General features: G+C 45.0%; 1 protein-coding gene across 4 annotated transcripts in view; it reads left to right on the top strand.

Annotated features, from left to right (window-relative positions):
* SIAE (sialic acid acetylesterase) overlaps positions 1-15,026 on the top strand; it is a 38,070-nt gene that overhangs the window by 13,989 nt on the left and 9,055 nt on the right. For all 4 annotated transcript variants that reach the window (XM_060404243.1, XM_012101836.4, XM_027959848.2 and 1 more), the window contains exons 4-6: positions 9,006-9,144; positions 12,974-13,151; positions 14,783-14,892. In XM_060404243.1, coding sequence (XP_060260226.1) covers positions 9,006-9,144; positions 12,974-13,151; positions 14,783-14,892 — 427 coding nt within the window. The remainder of the gene's footprint in view (positions 1-9,005; positions 9,145-12,973; positions 13,152-14,782; positions 14,893-15,026) is intronic.

Below are 15,026 nucleotides of genomic sequence, written 5' to 3'. Positions count from 1 at the left end.
GTCTCAGTGATAATAACGTTGATGATACAGAAGAAAAAGAAGGAAGAGGAAAGAGGAGAAGGAGGTAGAAGCCCAGATCTGTTCTAAGTGCTTTCTCTGCATGTGCTAATTAATTCAGTTGAACAACTTCATAGGGTGAATACTTATAAGACATTCCTATCTCACAGATGAGGACGCTGGCCCAGCTGAGTTTAAGCTCCTGCTTAAGATCACAGCATAATTGTGGAGCCAGGATGTGAATGTGACCCCAAATCCTGCTTTGCTCGTCATGACCAGTGTGCTGTCAGTGTGTGGGGCACTACTTTCTCACTTTTCTGGGCTAAAGGCAGAAGCTAGACAGTATCTGATGGTAACGGAGATTTAATAGCAAATCGAGGGCCGTGTAGGTTACTCTTCTTTTTGAATGGTCTTAGAAGATGAGCTTCTGGAGACAGCCTAGGAGATCAAAACAATTAGATTTTGTTTTGATGCTGAGCAGCTAACACACTCTGTCTTTTGTTGCCATGGAGATTTAAAAATTGAGACTGAATGTTGGCTTTGCCTCTTACTAGTTGTATGGCTTGGAGCAAATCACTTGGTGTTTATGAAACTTTGTTTTTAAAACATGCTTTTAAAAACTGTGGTTAAAATGAATATAACATAATGTTTATCATTTTAACTGTTGGTAAGTGTACAGTTCAGCAGCATTAAATATATTCACAGTGCTGTGTGTACCCAGTCACCACTATCTGTCCCCAGAACTTTATCATCATCTCTAACGTTTACTCCGTACCCATTAGACAATAAATCCCCCTTTCTCCTTCCTCCTGCCACTGGTAACCTCTGTCTTGCTTTCTCTCTATGAATTTGCCTCTTCTCGGTACCTCCTAGAAGTGGAATCATTCAATAGTTGTTCTTCTGTGTCTGACTTGTCTTTCTAAGGACCATGCTTTCAAGGTCCATGCATGTAGCCTGTATCAGACCTTTGTCCCTTTTTATGGCCGAATTGTATTCCATTGTGTAGGCCATGTTTTGCTTACCCATTCACCTGTGGACGAACAGCTGGGTTGTTTCCACCTTTTGGCTATTGTGAGCAATGTTGATGGCAATATTGAATCAATGCTGTGAACATTGATTTGCGGATAATCTGTTTCAGTTCCTGCTTTCAGGTCTTTTGGATATATGCCTATGACTGGAATTGCTGGGTTAGTTCTATATTTAACTTTTGAGGACCCATCAAACCATTTTCCACAATGGCTGTACCATTTTACATTCCTGCTAGCAATACACGAAGGTTCTAATTTCACTGCATCCTCACTGACAGGGGTTGGGTTTCATTCTCTGATTATAGCCACGTGAGTAGGTGAGAAGTGGTATCCTAATGTGGTTTTGATTTGCATTTCTCTAACAACTAGTGATGTTGCGTATTACTTCATGTGCTTATTAGCCATTTGTATGTCTTATGTGGAAAAATGTTTATTTAGGCCTTTTGCCCATTTTTGAATTGGGTTGCTTATTGTTAAATTGTAGGAATTTTTTAATATCTTCTAGGTATTAATCGCTTGTCAGATGCATGATTTGTAACTATTTTGTCTCATTCTCTAGTTTGTCAGTTTCATTTTTTGAGGGTGTCCTTTGATACATAAAAGTTCTCAATTTTTATGAAGTTCAGTTTATCTGTGTTTTCTTTTGTTGTTGTCTATACTTTTGGTATCATCCTTCTTGATACTCTTGCCAAGTCCAGTGATGTGAAGATTTTTCCAGTGTTTCTTCTGAGAATATTTTAGTTTTAACTCTTAAGTTTAGGTCTTTGTGTCTTTTTGATCACTTTTTTATATGTAGTGTAAGGTGAGGGTCTAACTTCACTCTTTTGCAAGTGGATATCCAGTTCTCCCAGCACCAATTGTTGAAAAGATGGTTCTTCCCCTATTGAATGGTCACTTTTTTTCAGAAATTCATTGGCTGTATATATGAGGATTTATTTCTTGGCTTTTCAGTCTATTCCATTGGTCTATATATCTCTCCTTATGGCAGTACCATACTGGTTGAATTACTGTAGCTTTGTAGTAAGTTTCAAAGTTGGGACATGTAAGTCTCCTCCAAGAATTTCTTTTGTTAGTGTCAATTTTTCTCTGTTTTAGTCATGGCCTTGTAGATAATTTTTTCTTAAATTGTGAAAACTAGCATTTTTTTCTCCCAGAGGCTTCACTGGGGTCTGTTTAAACCTGATAGGAGATGAGGAGGAAGAGCACTAAGGGCTCCCAGGTAGGGATGGGTATACTCAGTAAACAGAAAGCCCAGTGCAAACAGGGGGAATGCCAGCCTGTTGAAATGCTGTCAGTGAGGAAACTCAGCTTGAAGTATTCCTACCTCCTTTACTATTAGAGCAATGAGTGAGTCCGACACAACATTATAAGTGAAGCAGGATAAAGAGGACATCAGAAGGGCTTCCCTGGTGGTCCAGTGGTTGAGGATCTGCTTGCCAGTGCAGGGGACACAAGTTTGATCCCTGGTCTGGGAAGATCCCACATGCTGCACAGCAGCTAAGCCCATGAGCCACAACAATTGAGCTTGTACTCTAGATGCCAAGAGCCGCAACTAACTTTAGCTGCTTGCCCTAAAGCCCATTCTCAAGAGAAGCCACCACAATTGTAAGCCCGCACACCACAACTAGAGAGTAGCCCCTGCTCGCCACAACCAGAGAAAGCCCGTGCACAGCAGTGAAGACCCAGTGCAGCCAGACATACATTTACAAACATTTTTTTTTTTTTTTAAAGAAAAGGACATTGAAAAAGTCATCAGAGAAGCAAACTTCTTAATTGTTTACTGTACTCTAGCAAAACAAGAGTGGTAGAACAAAAGCCTTGGGGCTCTGAGATTTCTTTCTGGAAACAACTCTGCTTTCTGGTTAAACACAAAAACAGTCTAGAATAAAGGGAGTGGATTTCTGGATAGAGTGGGATGGGGTTTTGCTTTTGGGCCTCAGAATTGTCCTTCCTTTGTTTAGTGCAAGCTATTTGATTTAAAAATAAAAGTAAGGGAATCATTGCTGTTTCAATTATATTAGGATCAGGGCTGGACAGTAGCAAGTTCATAGTTATGTTTAAAGTTTATCAGCTTAAAACACTGCTGAGAGATTAGAAAATATTTTTTTTTACTTACTCTCAGACCTCCAGAGAAATTCATGTGAATTAAGTCCTTTGACACATTTGAAATTAGGGTTGATTTTCTTTGCTTGTCTTTATTATGTGATTTTTCTATAATGAGCATGAAATAACTATGGTTTTTAAGACAAAGTTATAAAAACAAGAAATTGATATTCACTTAACTGATACCTTAAATATCTATCAAATATTAAATATCTATCAAAGGCTCAATTTACAATAAAGAGGCGCATTATATAAATAGGAATAAATGATTTAACTTGCATTAGGGATCAGAACTAATATGTTTATACTTTGACATATACTTTTATTTGTTCCCATTAATAGGTTAAGATCTTGAAAAGATTATGATCTTCCCTAGTCGCTCTTTCTCTAAAACTCAGTTCCTTAAATTGATTTTTATTTTCTTGCTTTTTTTCATTATCTACTTCTTAATTTTTGAGAGATATTTAAATTTGAGTTTGAAAAAAAACTCTACAACTAGACCATGATCTCAATTAATCTTTAAAAAAACTGTATAAAATTGAGCCCTTGCACATACTTAAGGTCTCTTGTTTTGCTTCTGTAGCTTCTGGCCCCTTCTGGCTTCTTTTTTCTCCTCTTTCTTAAAAAAAAAACCAGTTAATAAATAATGCTTTTAAAAATATTCTATTTTGGACATACCTATTTCCTTTCATTATTAGTTTTCTAATTTAAAAATCTAAATTCTTGAATTTATGTCTTCCTAACCAATATTTTACTTAAGTCTTGCTTTCTATACCCTACTTAAATATATGGAAACCTTTTAAATTTAAATGTTTATTAAATTGGACTTAACTGGGCTCCATTTTAAGATCAGTGAATAGAAGCAAAATTGAAGTTTCATCTCTTGATAGAAAGCATGGTTTTATATAGAAGTGGGATTGCTGTTAACTCATTAAGGAAAACAGTATTTTCCTTAATGCTTTAATTGCAGTTCCCTGTTTGCACAGAGAGGCATGGACCAGATCTGTTTGTATCTGCACAGTCAGGTTCTCAACTGCACTCTGTGCCAGGGGATCTCATCCCATTTTCTGTCAAGCTAAGTCACAGTTTGATTGTTAAGACCGAACACATTTTTTCCTGCCTGGAATTTACTCTTAAGCATCTTCTATATCGAACTAAGGCTATACAAGCTCTGAGATACAAGAAAATAGAAAAAAGGTTCCATATGAAAAAGCCAAATGTTAATTTTGTTTGTTTTAAAATCACGCGCTTAGTCTGCAAGACAGCATTTTAGGTGCTGACAGTACCAAAAGCCAAATTTTCTAGTCTCTTAACACTCTGTAGAACTTTGTTTTTGGATCATAAAGATGCTTGACATGACGACTCCTCTATTCATTTTCCTCCCTTCCCCTGAAGACTCCCAACACACACACACACACACACACACACACACACACACGCATACAGTGCCTCTCTCTTTCCTCTTCTCTCCCTGCATGTGACATTTCTGGGGAGACAAAATTTCCACCATAACCAACCACTCTTCACAGTCAAATGAAGGAAATGGCAGATTGTGTGCCCATCTTGTTGTTAGGGTAAAGTGGAATTTTAAAATCGAGTGTTATTTATAACACCGAGTGAGATGTTTATAAATGGAGGAAAGTCTAAATGCTCATCTGTCACCTTCTAAGTCAGGGTACATCTTAAGACTTGGCTATTTCTAGTTAGGCTCAGAAGAAGATGGCCAGTGTTCGATGGGAAACCCGGTTTTCCATATCTCAGCAGTCCCCACGTTCCTGCTTTACAAATCGGGCAGTTAAAATCCAGAAGAGAAGGGCTGGTGCCACAGTACAATAGAAGATTCCCGGGAGGTCTGATGACTGGCTTATTTATAGGTATTCTCTCATCTTTAAATCTGCCATATTGTGATGTGGTAGAAGGTAACGTGGTGCTTCCCTGGCGGCTCCGCGGTAAAGAACCCGCCTGCCAGTGTCGGAGACGCGGATTCAGGCCCTAGGTCGGAAAGATCTCCTGGAGAAGGAAATAGCGACCCACTCCAGTATTCTTGCCTAGGAAATCCCAGGGACAGGGCAACCTGGTGTGGTCTACCAGTCCATGGGGGTCGCAAAGAGTTAGACATGACTGAGTGACTAACACCCTCACTTCAAAAGCTGATATTATTTTGTAAACTATTAATATACATGATAATTACACAGTCCATCACTGCCCTTCGGACACAACTGAGCAACTGAGCTCGCCCCACACCCCCCACACACACGTGCCTTGCTCCCCTGTGCAGACCGCATACTATGACTCTCTGAGGAAACAGATTCTTGACGTTTCTTCATTAATTCAAGAATGCGGTGTAAAGGTTACAAAATGAACACTGGCGAGCAGCTGCTTTGATGGTGAACCGTGGGTCCCCAGAGAGGTGGAGGGCTCTCCCCATCGCTGCAGCCTTAATGACTTCAAATACCTTGGTCTTCATTTACATCCTCATTTCAATACTTGGTAGAAAAATAATTACACCGAGGTGTTTGATGAGATGAAATTTGATCTCAGCAGATGGAGGAAGGCTTCCCCTTTCATCAGCAGGGAAACCAAGTGTCATTTAAATGAAAATCTTCCTGAAATCTCTTTATTCCTAAGTTTGCTGCCAATATCCCCGAGGAAATGCTTCCATCAAAAATGGCTTGGTGAGACCTACTGTAAGCACAGGGAACTCTGCTCAGTGTTATGAGGCTGCCTGGATGGGAGAGGAGTCTGGGGAGAATGGATACATGTATATGTATGGCTGAGTCCCTTCGCCGTCTGTTTACCTGAAGCTATCACAACATTGTTCCTTAATCAGCTATACCCCGATATAAAATACAGAGGTTTTTTTTTTTTTTTTTTTTAAAGGCTTGGTGATTCTGGGAAAGGATTCCCATTTCAGAAGTGATTGTCATCAGGTCCAGCAAGAACTCTCCCACCCCAATTTTTTGCTAACACTTTCTGTGGCTTTTGACTTTGGACTTGAAATACTGCACACATGTGAGTTTGAAAATGGAAATTTTCCAGCCAGTGCTTTGGATTCAGCCAGTGCTTTGGATTCAGTTCCGTGTGTGCTGGTAACAATAGAGGACGATGCCACCCCCTCCCCCAGTTCATTTGGCCTTGCCATACTCTGGAGTGTTAGCAACGGGTCACCGCGCCACCTCCTGAGCTGGCCCTGCAGTTCCCAGTCGGTGCGGAAGCTGGTGTGGGTGGAGGGAGCGAAAGCGGTTTCATCCTCTGTTTCCATGGAAGCAGCATACGATCCTTAGCGCTCGGTGCTGAACTGAATTTCAAGGGAGGTGACTTTTTACAGGTACTTGCCGCTGAAAAATAACTTCCCTGCCAAAATATACTGAGTGCATTAGCCTGTTCTTCGTCTTCAGTGTTTATTCTGCATGAAACTTGCCAGGCAAGATCCAGAACGGGCAAGTGTAGACTTCCTGTGGAATTTTCCTGAGACCGTGTGTGGAAGCCCAGTAACCCTGGCAGCCCGGAGCCACGTCGCCCAGGGAGCGCTACAAGCTGCGGCTCTCACTGGGACCAAAGCGCCACTGCCTTTGCATCTGGCCGGCTTATTGGCCACAGCAGGCTCAGTGGCAAGTCAAAAGGCGATTCCAGGGGCAGCGCATCTCAATGACATGCTCTGTGGGGGCACTGTGGCTGCTCCTGCCCGGTGGGCCGCAGGGCCAGCTGTGTTCTCTGCGGTGGGTGGGAGGGAAAGCGAGCCAGCTGCACTCCCCGTGGCCAGCGGCCAATGGAGAGCGGCCCAGCCTCCTGCAGCCTCCACAGTCTTGTCTCAGCTGGAGCTCTGGTTCCCTGAGGCCAGTGATAACTGGCCTTCTTGAGGCTCCTATTAGGCTTTTGTTTTGGGACGACCAGACTGTCTAGAGGGGTGGAGAGGAGACTAGAAAAAACAAACACTCATTAAAAAGCAAAACAATATTTTTATGACACAATCTTTTTTATTTTTTAAAAAATGTTTAGTTGGAGGATAATTGCTTTACAAGGTTGTGTTGGTTTCTGCTGTTCGACAAGGAGAATCACCCACAAGTATACTTACATTCACTCCCTTTTGAGCCTGCCCCTGCCGTCCCACCCAGCTAGGCCATCACAGGGCGCCGGGCTAAGCTCCCTGTGCTGGACAGCAGCTGCCCACCAGATATCTATTTTACACGTGGGACGGAGGAGCCTGGTAGGCTGCAGTCCATGGAGTCGCAAAGAGTCGGACTTGACTGAGCAACTTCACTTTCACTTTTCACTTTCATGCATTGGAGAAGGAAATGGCAACCCACTCCAGTGTTCTTGCCTGGAGAATCCCAGGGATGGCAGAGCCTGGTGGGCTGCCGTCTACGGGGTCTCACAGAGTCGGACATGACTGAAGCGACTTAGCAGCAGCCGCCGCAGCAGCAGTGTAAACGTGACTCTCTCAATTCATCCTCCTCCACCCCATTTTTTTTTTTTTAAATAAAAACATGCCTACTCAACATCAGGATTGAAGGGAATAGCACTTATGTGTGAGCCCTGAGAGGAAAGATGCTTGATAGGTTAACAAAGAAGCTATTAAGTGTAGCACACATATTCATGTCCATAGGAACCCTAAGCCAGTCCTGTCACGTTCTTGGCAAATGGTGAGGTTTCATACAGTGGTTTGGGAAAAAGTGATGTGCCTTTGGATAGACCCTTCTCTTTGTCTGGTTTCTTGGGACTGATCTCAGCAATCACCCTGGACCCCGCCTTCCAAACCTCCGGCCCTCTTGTGCTTTTCTTGGGCGATTTTCCAGGACTGAGATGGGAAGATAAGCGTTTTGAGACTGATTTCAGGATGTTTCAGGAGTTCGGAAATCGTTTCTCAATTGTGTTTCTTTTTAATACATATCTCTTATGGGGTATGAAAGAAAGTGAAAAGTGAAAGTGAAAAGCTCAGTCGTGTCTGACTCTTTGCGACCCCATGGACTGTAGCCTACCAGGCTCCTCAGTCCATGGAATTTTCCAGGCAAGAGTACTGGAGTGGGTTGCCATTTCCTTCTCCAGGGAAATCTTGCCAACCCAGGGATTGAACTTGGGTCTCCCGCACTGCAGGCAGACGCTTTATTGTCTGAGCCACCAGGGAAGCCCAAAATATTTCTTTGAGCCACTTTTTGGCGGGGGTGGGGGAGGGCAGCAAGAATACTGGAGTGGATTGCCATTCCCTTCTCCAGGGGATCTTCCCGGCCCAGGGACTGAATCCGGGTCTCCCGCATTGTAGGCAGATGCTTTACCGTCTCAGCCACCAGGGAAGTTCTTATGGGGCATGGATTACATAAACCTACCTCTCCATGGTAGGTTGTTTCAGGAGTTCAGAAATCGTTTCTCAATTGTGTTTCTTTTTAATACATATCTCTTATGGGGTATGAAAGAAAGTGAAAAGTGAAAGTGAAGTCGCTCAGTCGTGTCCGACTCTTTGCGACCCCATGGACTGTAGCCTACCAGTCTCCATTTTTTTTTAAAAAGAAGATAATGCTATGGCTTTAATGGATACTTTTCCTGAATGGAAGTATTTTACTTTCAAGGTGTCGACATTTTTTAGCCCAAACCCATCCACAGATCCTCTCGTCCAATACAGACTTGTCTTTGCAGATATCATGGTGTTCCCACCTTCTTGGGGGATATGACTTATCATGGTGTCTGTGGGTCAGGGTGGATCCAGGCAGTCTGGACCAGCCCATCATGGGTTTCGATTATACATTCGGTTTCTGTATCCTGAAGGCGCAGAAGGAGCTGCAGGTGTGGGGGGTGGGTGCGGTAGCATCTATGAGGGGGCAGCAGCATCATCAACCGTCCACTTGGTTGGTGTAAGAAACGACGTCCCTGCTTCTTTTCCAGGTATTTAACGCCACAGGTGAGCTGTCGAACACGACTGCCTATCAGTCTGTCCGCATCCTCTCCGTGTCTTCCACCCAGGCTCAGCAGGAGCTGGAGGACCTCACCAAGGTTGACCTGCGATGGTCCAAGCCCACCTCGAGTAAGTGATGGCTGGAGCGCATGCCAACTCCTCTGTGAATGATTGGTGCCCTGTGGGCATCTGTGAGCCTGAATTGGATTCTGTTGTGTCTGTCAGAATTTGCCCATCCATTTACTCATTTCTTATTGACCCCCCTGCCCTGCCCTGGTTCCTGGTGGCTCAGTGGTAAAGAATCTGCCTGCAGTTTAGGAGATGCAGGGTCGATCCCTGGGACAGGAAGATCCCCTGGAGTAGAAAATGACAACCCACTTCAGTATTCTTAGCTGGGGAATCCCATGGACAGAGGAGCCTGATGGGCTACAGTCCATGGGGTTGCAAGAGTCAGACACGACTGAGCAACTGAGCCACCACCACCCACTTCCTGATGGTACTCGTTTGATGCGTTTCTTCCCAGGACTCCACAGTGAATTTGCCCCCTTGCTCTGAGCAGATGGCGCTTCCTCCAGTTTCACTGGCCTCATGGAAGCCACTTAGCACAAACTCTGCCAGCATCTCCTCAGTGCCGGCAGCCCTCCTCTCCTCTTTCTTCCTCTGTTTCTGTCTGAACACAGCTGACTGTTTCCCTCACGGCTGCCTCTGACTCGGGCTCTCACCTTCTCCAGGGCCTCCTCTTAGCCCTCAGGTTCTCTCCTTTTACCCCACCGTGCAGCCTTCAGGGAACCTTTACTCCAGGCTGCTCTGCGCCGGTCTCCATTCTGGGTCCCCAGGGTGCAGCTGTGATCAGGACCCAGTCCCCACCCTCAGGGCTTCACTTATCTGTAAGGAACACACCCCTTTCTCCTGGAACGGCTCCTCTCTCCTTTGCTTTGTTACACCTTCTTAGGACATCTCTCCATTCTTTTCACTGCCTTCCTGTGTACTCTTTCTTGTTCATTCACTAGGTTGTGTCTGACTCTGCGACCCTATGTGCTGCAGCATGCCTGGCTTCCCTGTCCTTCACCATCTCCCAGAGTTTGTTCAGACTTAATGTCCATTGAGTTCATGATGCCATTCAACCATCTCGTCCTCTGTTGTTCCCACTCTTTAACCCTTTATAATCTGGCTGCTGTGTCCAGGTTGACAGCTGGTTCCCCCAGGGTTTCTACTGTTCTTCTGTGATGTGCTCTGCACAGCCCGTGGCATCGGCTCTGCTGACGGCTGCTCCTAGGAGCTGCGCCTCCCTCTGAGCCTGAGAGGTGCTTCCTCTCCGTCATGCTCCCTCTCTGTCTGCATCCTGCCTGTTTCTTGGCTTTCTCCAATCCCTTCCTCCCGAAGGGAGGTCCCTTGTGCTCTTTATAGGCCCTTTTTTCACCTGTACATGCTTTACCTTGGTAACCTCAGTTGCTCCTACATTTTTAAGTATTAATTCATTCAGCAAATATCTGGGTGCCTTTTGTGTGCTCGGCACTATTCTAAGTCCTGAGGGTGATAGCAGAGAATAAAGCAGGCAGGCATGCCTGGTCTCCTGGATGGAGCTTACAGTCTAGTGGGAGAGTACAGAAGATGAATAAGAAAATTAATAAGTTATATATGAAAGTATTACACTATTGGGTATCATGCTGTCTGAACTTTCCCTTTAAGAACTCAGGAACTGAATAGATTTGGGTAAAATTTTTTAAATGAATCCTTTGGCCTATGAACTCTTCCTGCATGTCTTCTAAAACTCAGGAATCAGTTAGATTCGGACAAGGTATTATACCTTGCTGTTGGTTCCCTTTCAGTCTCTGAACTCAGAGACTCAAATGTTTGAACGTCAAAGGATAGGCTAGATGGTGGTACGTGCTGAGAAATAAGTTACAGCAGGGGGCAGTACTGCTGGGGCTGGGGTGGGCTGGTGGTTTCCAATTCAGAGTGGACGTGGAGGTCCCGCCTGAGAAAGGCAGCATTTCCGTAATGACTTGACAGAGGTGAGGCCACGCAGGTGTCTGGGGAAGAGCCTGGTAGGTCAGGAGCCTCTCGCATTTCTAGTCTCTCCTGCCTCTTCTACTGTCCTCGTACCTCTGACTGCAGTTGGGAAAGGTCTCTGATTTTTTTTTTTTTTTGGCTGTTCTGGGTATTCATTGTAGCACACAGGCTTCTCTACTTGTGGCTCTTGGGCTTAGCTGCTCTGTGGCACATGGGATCTCAGTTCCCCAACCCAGGGATCTAACCCACATCCCCTGCATTGCAAGGTAGATTCTCAACCACTGGACTACCAGGGAAGTCCCCAGGGTCTCTGATTTTAAAGACTCTTGTGTTGAGCTTGGACCTCTCCGGATAATTGAGGACAGTTGCCCTCTCTTCAGGTCCTTACTGTTGAAACATCTGTGATGTCCGTTTAGCCACATATGGTTCACTCACAGGGTCCAGGCCTTAGACTGCAGATACCTTTGCTGCCCATCACACATTCTCATTCCCACGCCTTTCCAAGTGACTTTCCATTTTCTTTGCTCCAGCCTCCCTCCAGTTGTCTCTTACACTATTCTCCTTTTGTAACTGATACTCTACTCAAGTACTTGAGAAGCTTTCCAGTTCTGCATGTGTCTGTACATATTGTTTCTTTTGCCCAGAATGCTAGCTCTGCTTACTGCATTCCTGTCTCCCAGGGTCTCCCTACCTCCCTCCCTTCCCTCTTAATTACCTTCTCCCTCTACCTCCCCATCAGCGAGTCCACCCTTATTCCAGTCACCACTGCCACCCAACACCAGCTAGCAAACATTCACTGACTCTGCACTGGGTCCCAGACGCTGAGAACATAGAAGTCCTAATGGTTTAGCGAGGTGAGGGAAACCCCGGCACAGAGCAGGACTGGAGCACAGGGAAGGAGCCGCCTTTCCTGGGCATGTTACGATCTGCCTTTCGTTTGCTATTCATTATTTTGCTGTTAGAACCCCTTAACACACTTTTATACTTCTTAAAGCACTAAACTCTATTTTGCAATATATTTGACTTTGCTGAATATTTGTCTCGTTCTGTAGGGTAGAAGACCTCTGAGGAGAGGTTCCCTGTCTTTCCTTTCCCTTTTCATTTCTGTATCACAATCATCTAGAAGTCCCTGGTGCCTGGTAGGTGCTCAGTCCATTTTAATTGATTTGAAACTGATTTTCAACTCCTGCTATCACACTTTCCATGTTTCCAGAGCCAGAAATGTGTTGTTTGGATCTTTCACGTGCCAAGGCAGTGATTTACACTTCGTGGTTCTTTCACAGCTGTTGGGTTGGGTTGATCCCACCAGTTGTGTGTGTGCCTGTTCCCCCGTTCAGCACCTTCTTCTGATGTGGAAATCACCCTTTCTGGTCTGTGTTGGTTGCTGGGCTACTATATGGACGAATGAGCTCGATGGTGCCGAACTCTGAAATGCTGGTTTTGGTTTCTGTTGCTCTCCCTTTCGATCAAACTCCCCGTCACTTGTTTATTCTTGGCTTCATTACCGTGGCTATAAGCTTGGATATAAAACCACCTAGAAAAAATATACCTTTCTTCTCGGCATTCTCTGTGCTTGCTGGTCCCCTTCCACAGAGCTAAGTGGGGATGGGATGGTTGTTGGGTAAGAGTGTAGGTGGGGGGGGGGGGGGTTGGGGGCCGGCAGCCTTTCTGCTCCTCACCTGTTGCAGAGGGGTATCAATATTCCTAGGTTCTCAAGGCCCTGCATGTGGCAGGGAAGCCTCCTTGCCTGGCTGAATATACATGTATATTCGGTTTTCTGCTAGCCAGCCAGCTGCCTCTCCGTCTTCTCCTGCCCTTGGAAAGTCTTAGAAAGGAATGCAAGGCCTGACCCAACACCCGAGCTTCTCACCTAGGCCCACCCAGGAGCTCCAGGCCGTGTCCACTTACTTTTCCCCTGACTGTCTCTATCTGTTTCTCTGAACAGAAAACTTAGGCCACGGCAACTTCACGTACATGTCAGCAGTGTGCTGGCTCTTCGGGCGTTTCCTGTATGACACCCTGCGGTATCCTGTGGGGCTGCTCTCCTCCTCGTGGAGTGGGACGCCCATTGAAGCCTGGTCGTCTAGAAGGTCCCTTGAAGCCTGTGGGGTCCCAAGGTCAGGGTAAGAAAGCGTCCTCCGGTCCAGCAGAAAGCCTGCCAGGAATTCTGTGCGAGAGCAGGATCACAGTCTCCTTGGGGAAGTCAAATATGAGCCGAATGTACAAATATGTGTTAAATGTGTGACTTATTCAGGTGTTATTTTCACTATCATCATGACCACAATCATTTGACACCATGTCAAGAAGTAATTATGACCCTTTTCCTTAATAATAGGGATAGCTAATATATTTTTTAAAATTTATTTTTTTACTCAGATATTTTTAACTTTTTGTATTAGGATATAGCCAGTTAACAGATAATATTGTGATGGTTTCAGATAGATAGAAAAGGGATTCAGTATACATGTATCTGTTCTCCCCCAAACTCCCCTCCTGTCTAGGCTGCTTCATAACGTTGAGCCGAATTCCGTGTGCTATACTTTGTTGGTTATCCATTTTGAATACAGCAGTGTGTATACGTCCATCCCAAACTCCCGAACTGTCAGTAGAGATAAGCTAATACTTAATAGAAGCTTTCTAAATGCCAGATACTGTCATGAGCAGTTTATATAATATTAACTCATTTAATGCAACACTCTCTTGAAATGTGGGTACTATTAACACATGAGGATAAAGGGACTAATTGGGAGAGGGGTTTGGTGACTTGCTTGGGAACACGACTAGTAAGTGATGAAGTCTGGTATCAGTGTCTGTGCTCTTAACCGCTGTGAGAATAAACCCAATCTCACAGTTTGGAAGAACACGGTATCCATGTCATCAGAAAACGGTACTGGAAGACTGATGGTGAAAGCACACTCAGGAAAAGCTGGATCAGGAATAGTAGTGGGTTGGGCAGAGGCAGAGAAGAGGCTAGCTGATAACTTCTTGACACTAATGTTGCCATAGAGATGGATACTGTGTGAGCTGCCTTCACAGAACTTGTCTCATCAGTTCTGGCAAAAGCATGGATTTGAGCTCTTGGTGTGTCTTGGGTAAAGGCCGGGCTGCTGGGGAGTGAAGTCATCCTGCTTTGGAACAGAAAGACTTACTCTCAGTAGAGGTGGAAGAATCTAAAGCCAGGCTTCCCAGACCTCAGGGGGCATGGCAGGGACAATACCAAGGGGCCATGGGGATTCTTGCACATAGCCGCTCCAAGAGAAATCCACACAAGTATTCTGCAGAGACAACTTAGGGCCACGTTCCAAGTCATCAGAAAATGTACTTTCTGACCTAGCCATCTCATTTCTGGGAATTTAGCTTAAAGAAATAACGAATACTGTATGTAATGATTCAGCTCTCAGGAAGATAATCATGGCATTGCTTATAAAAGCAAAGAACTTAACCTCAGCGTCCATTCAGTGAGTGCTGGTTAAGTAAACTTTTTGCTTGTGTGATAGACTCATTAACACCTGCCCTCTCCGCCCCTCGCCCCGCGCCTGGTCTCAGTCACTAGATGAAACCTGGGACAGTGCACTGAACTCACAGAGAGCCAACTGACACATGTTTTCATGGAAACAGAGTGGTTGAATTGGACTCTGAGCGGCTTTCATCAGGGGTTTGCCCCAAGTGAAGCTGGATAGGTGCCTGGCTCAGGGCCTATCATGGGATCAGTTCCTGGCGCTCTGCTGACACTTGTGTGTCTTCCTCATTTTAGGTCCATGCCATCCGACCTTCAGACTGGTCCTAGTGCGCACTCTGTTCTCTGGAACGCCATGATCCATCCACTCCGTAACATGACGCTGAAGGGGGTAATATGGTACCAGGGTGAGTGTCCACTTTCCTGGTTTTCCATTCATCAGTTAGCTGTTGCCACGTAACAAGCCGCCCTGGAACTCAGTGACTTCGTTGTAACTTTCTTTGGCTCACCGCTCTTTGAGTTAGCAGGGTAGTGTTTCTGT

The sequence above is a fragment of the Ovis aries genome, chromosome 21 (genome assembly GCF_016772045.2).
Source record: "Ovis aries strain OAR_USU_Benz2616 breed Rambouillet chromosome 21, ARS-UI_Ramb_v3.0, whole genome shotgun sequence".
NCBI classification, from domain to species: Eukaryota; Metazoa; Chordata; class Mammalia; order Artiodactyla; family Bovidae; genus Ovis; species Ovis aries.
Note: the sequence above shows the minus strand (reverse complement) of the source record. Positions and strands in the feature narration are given on the sequence as shown.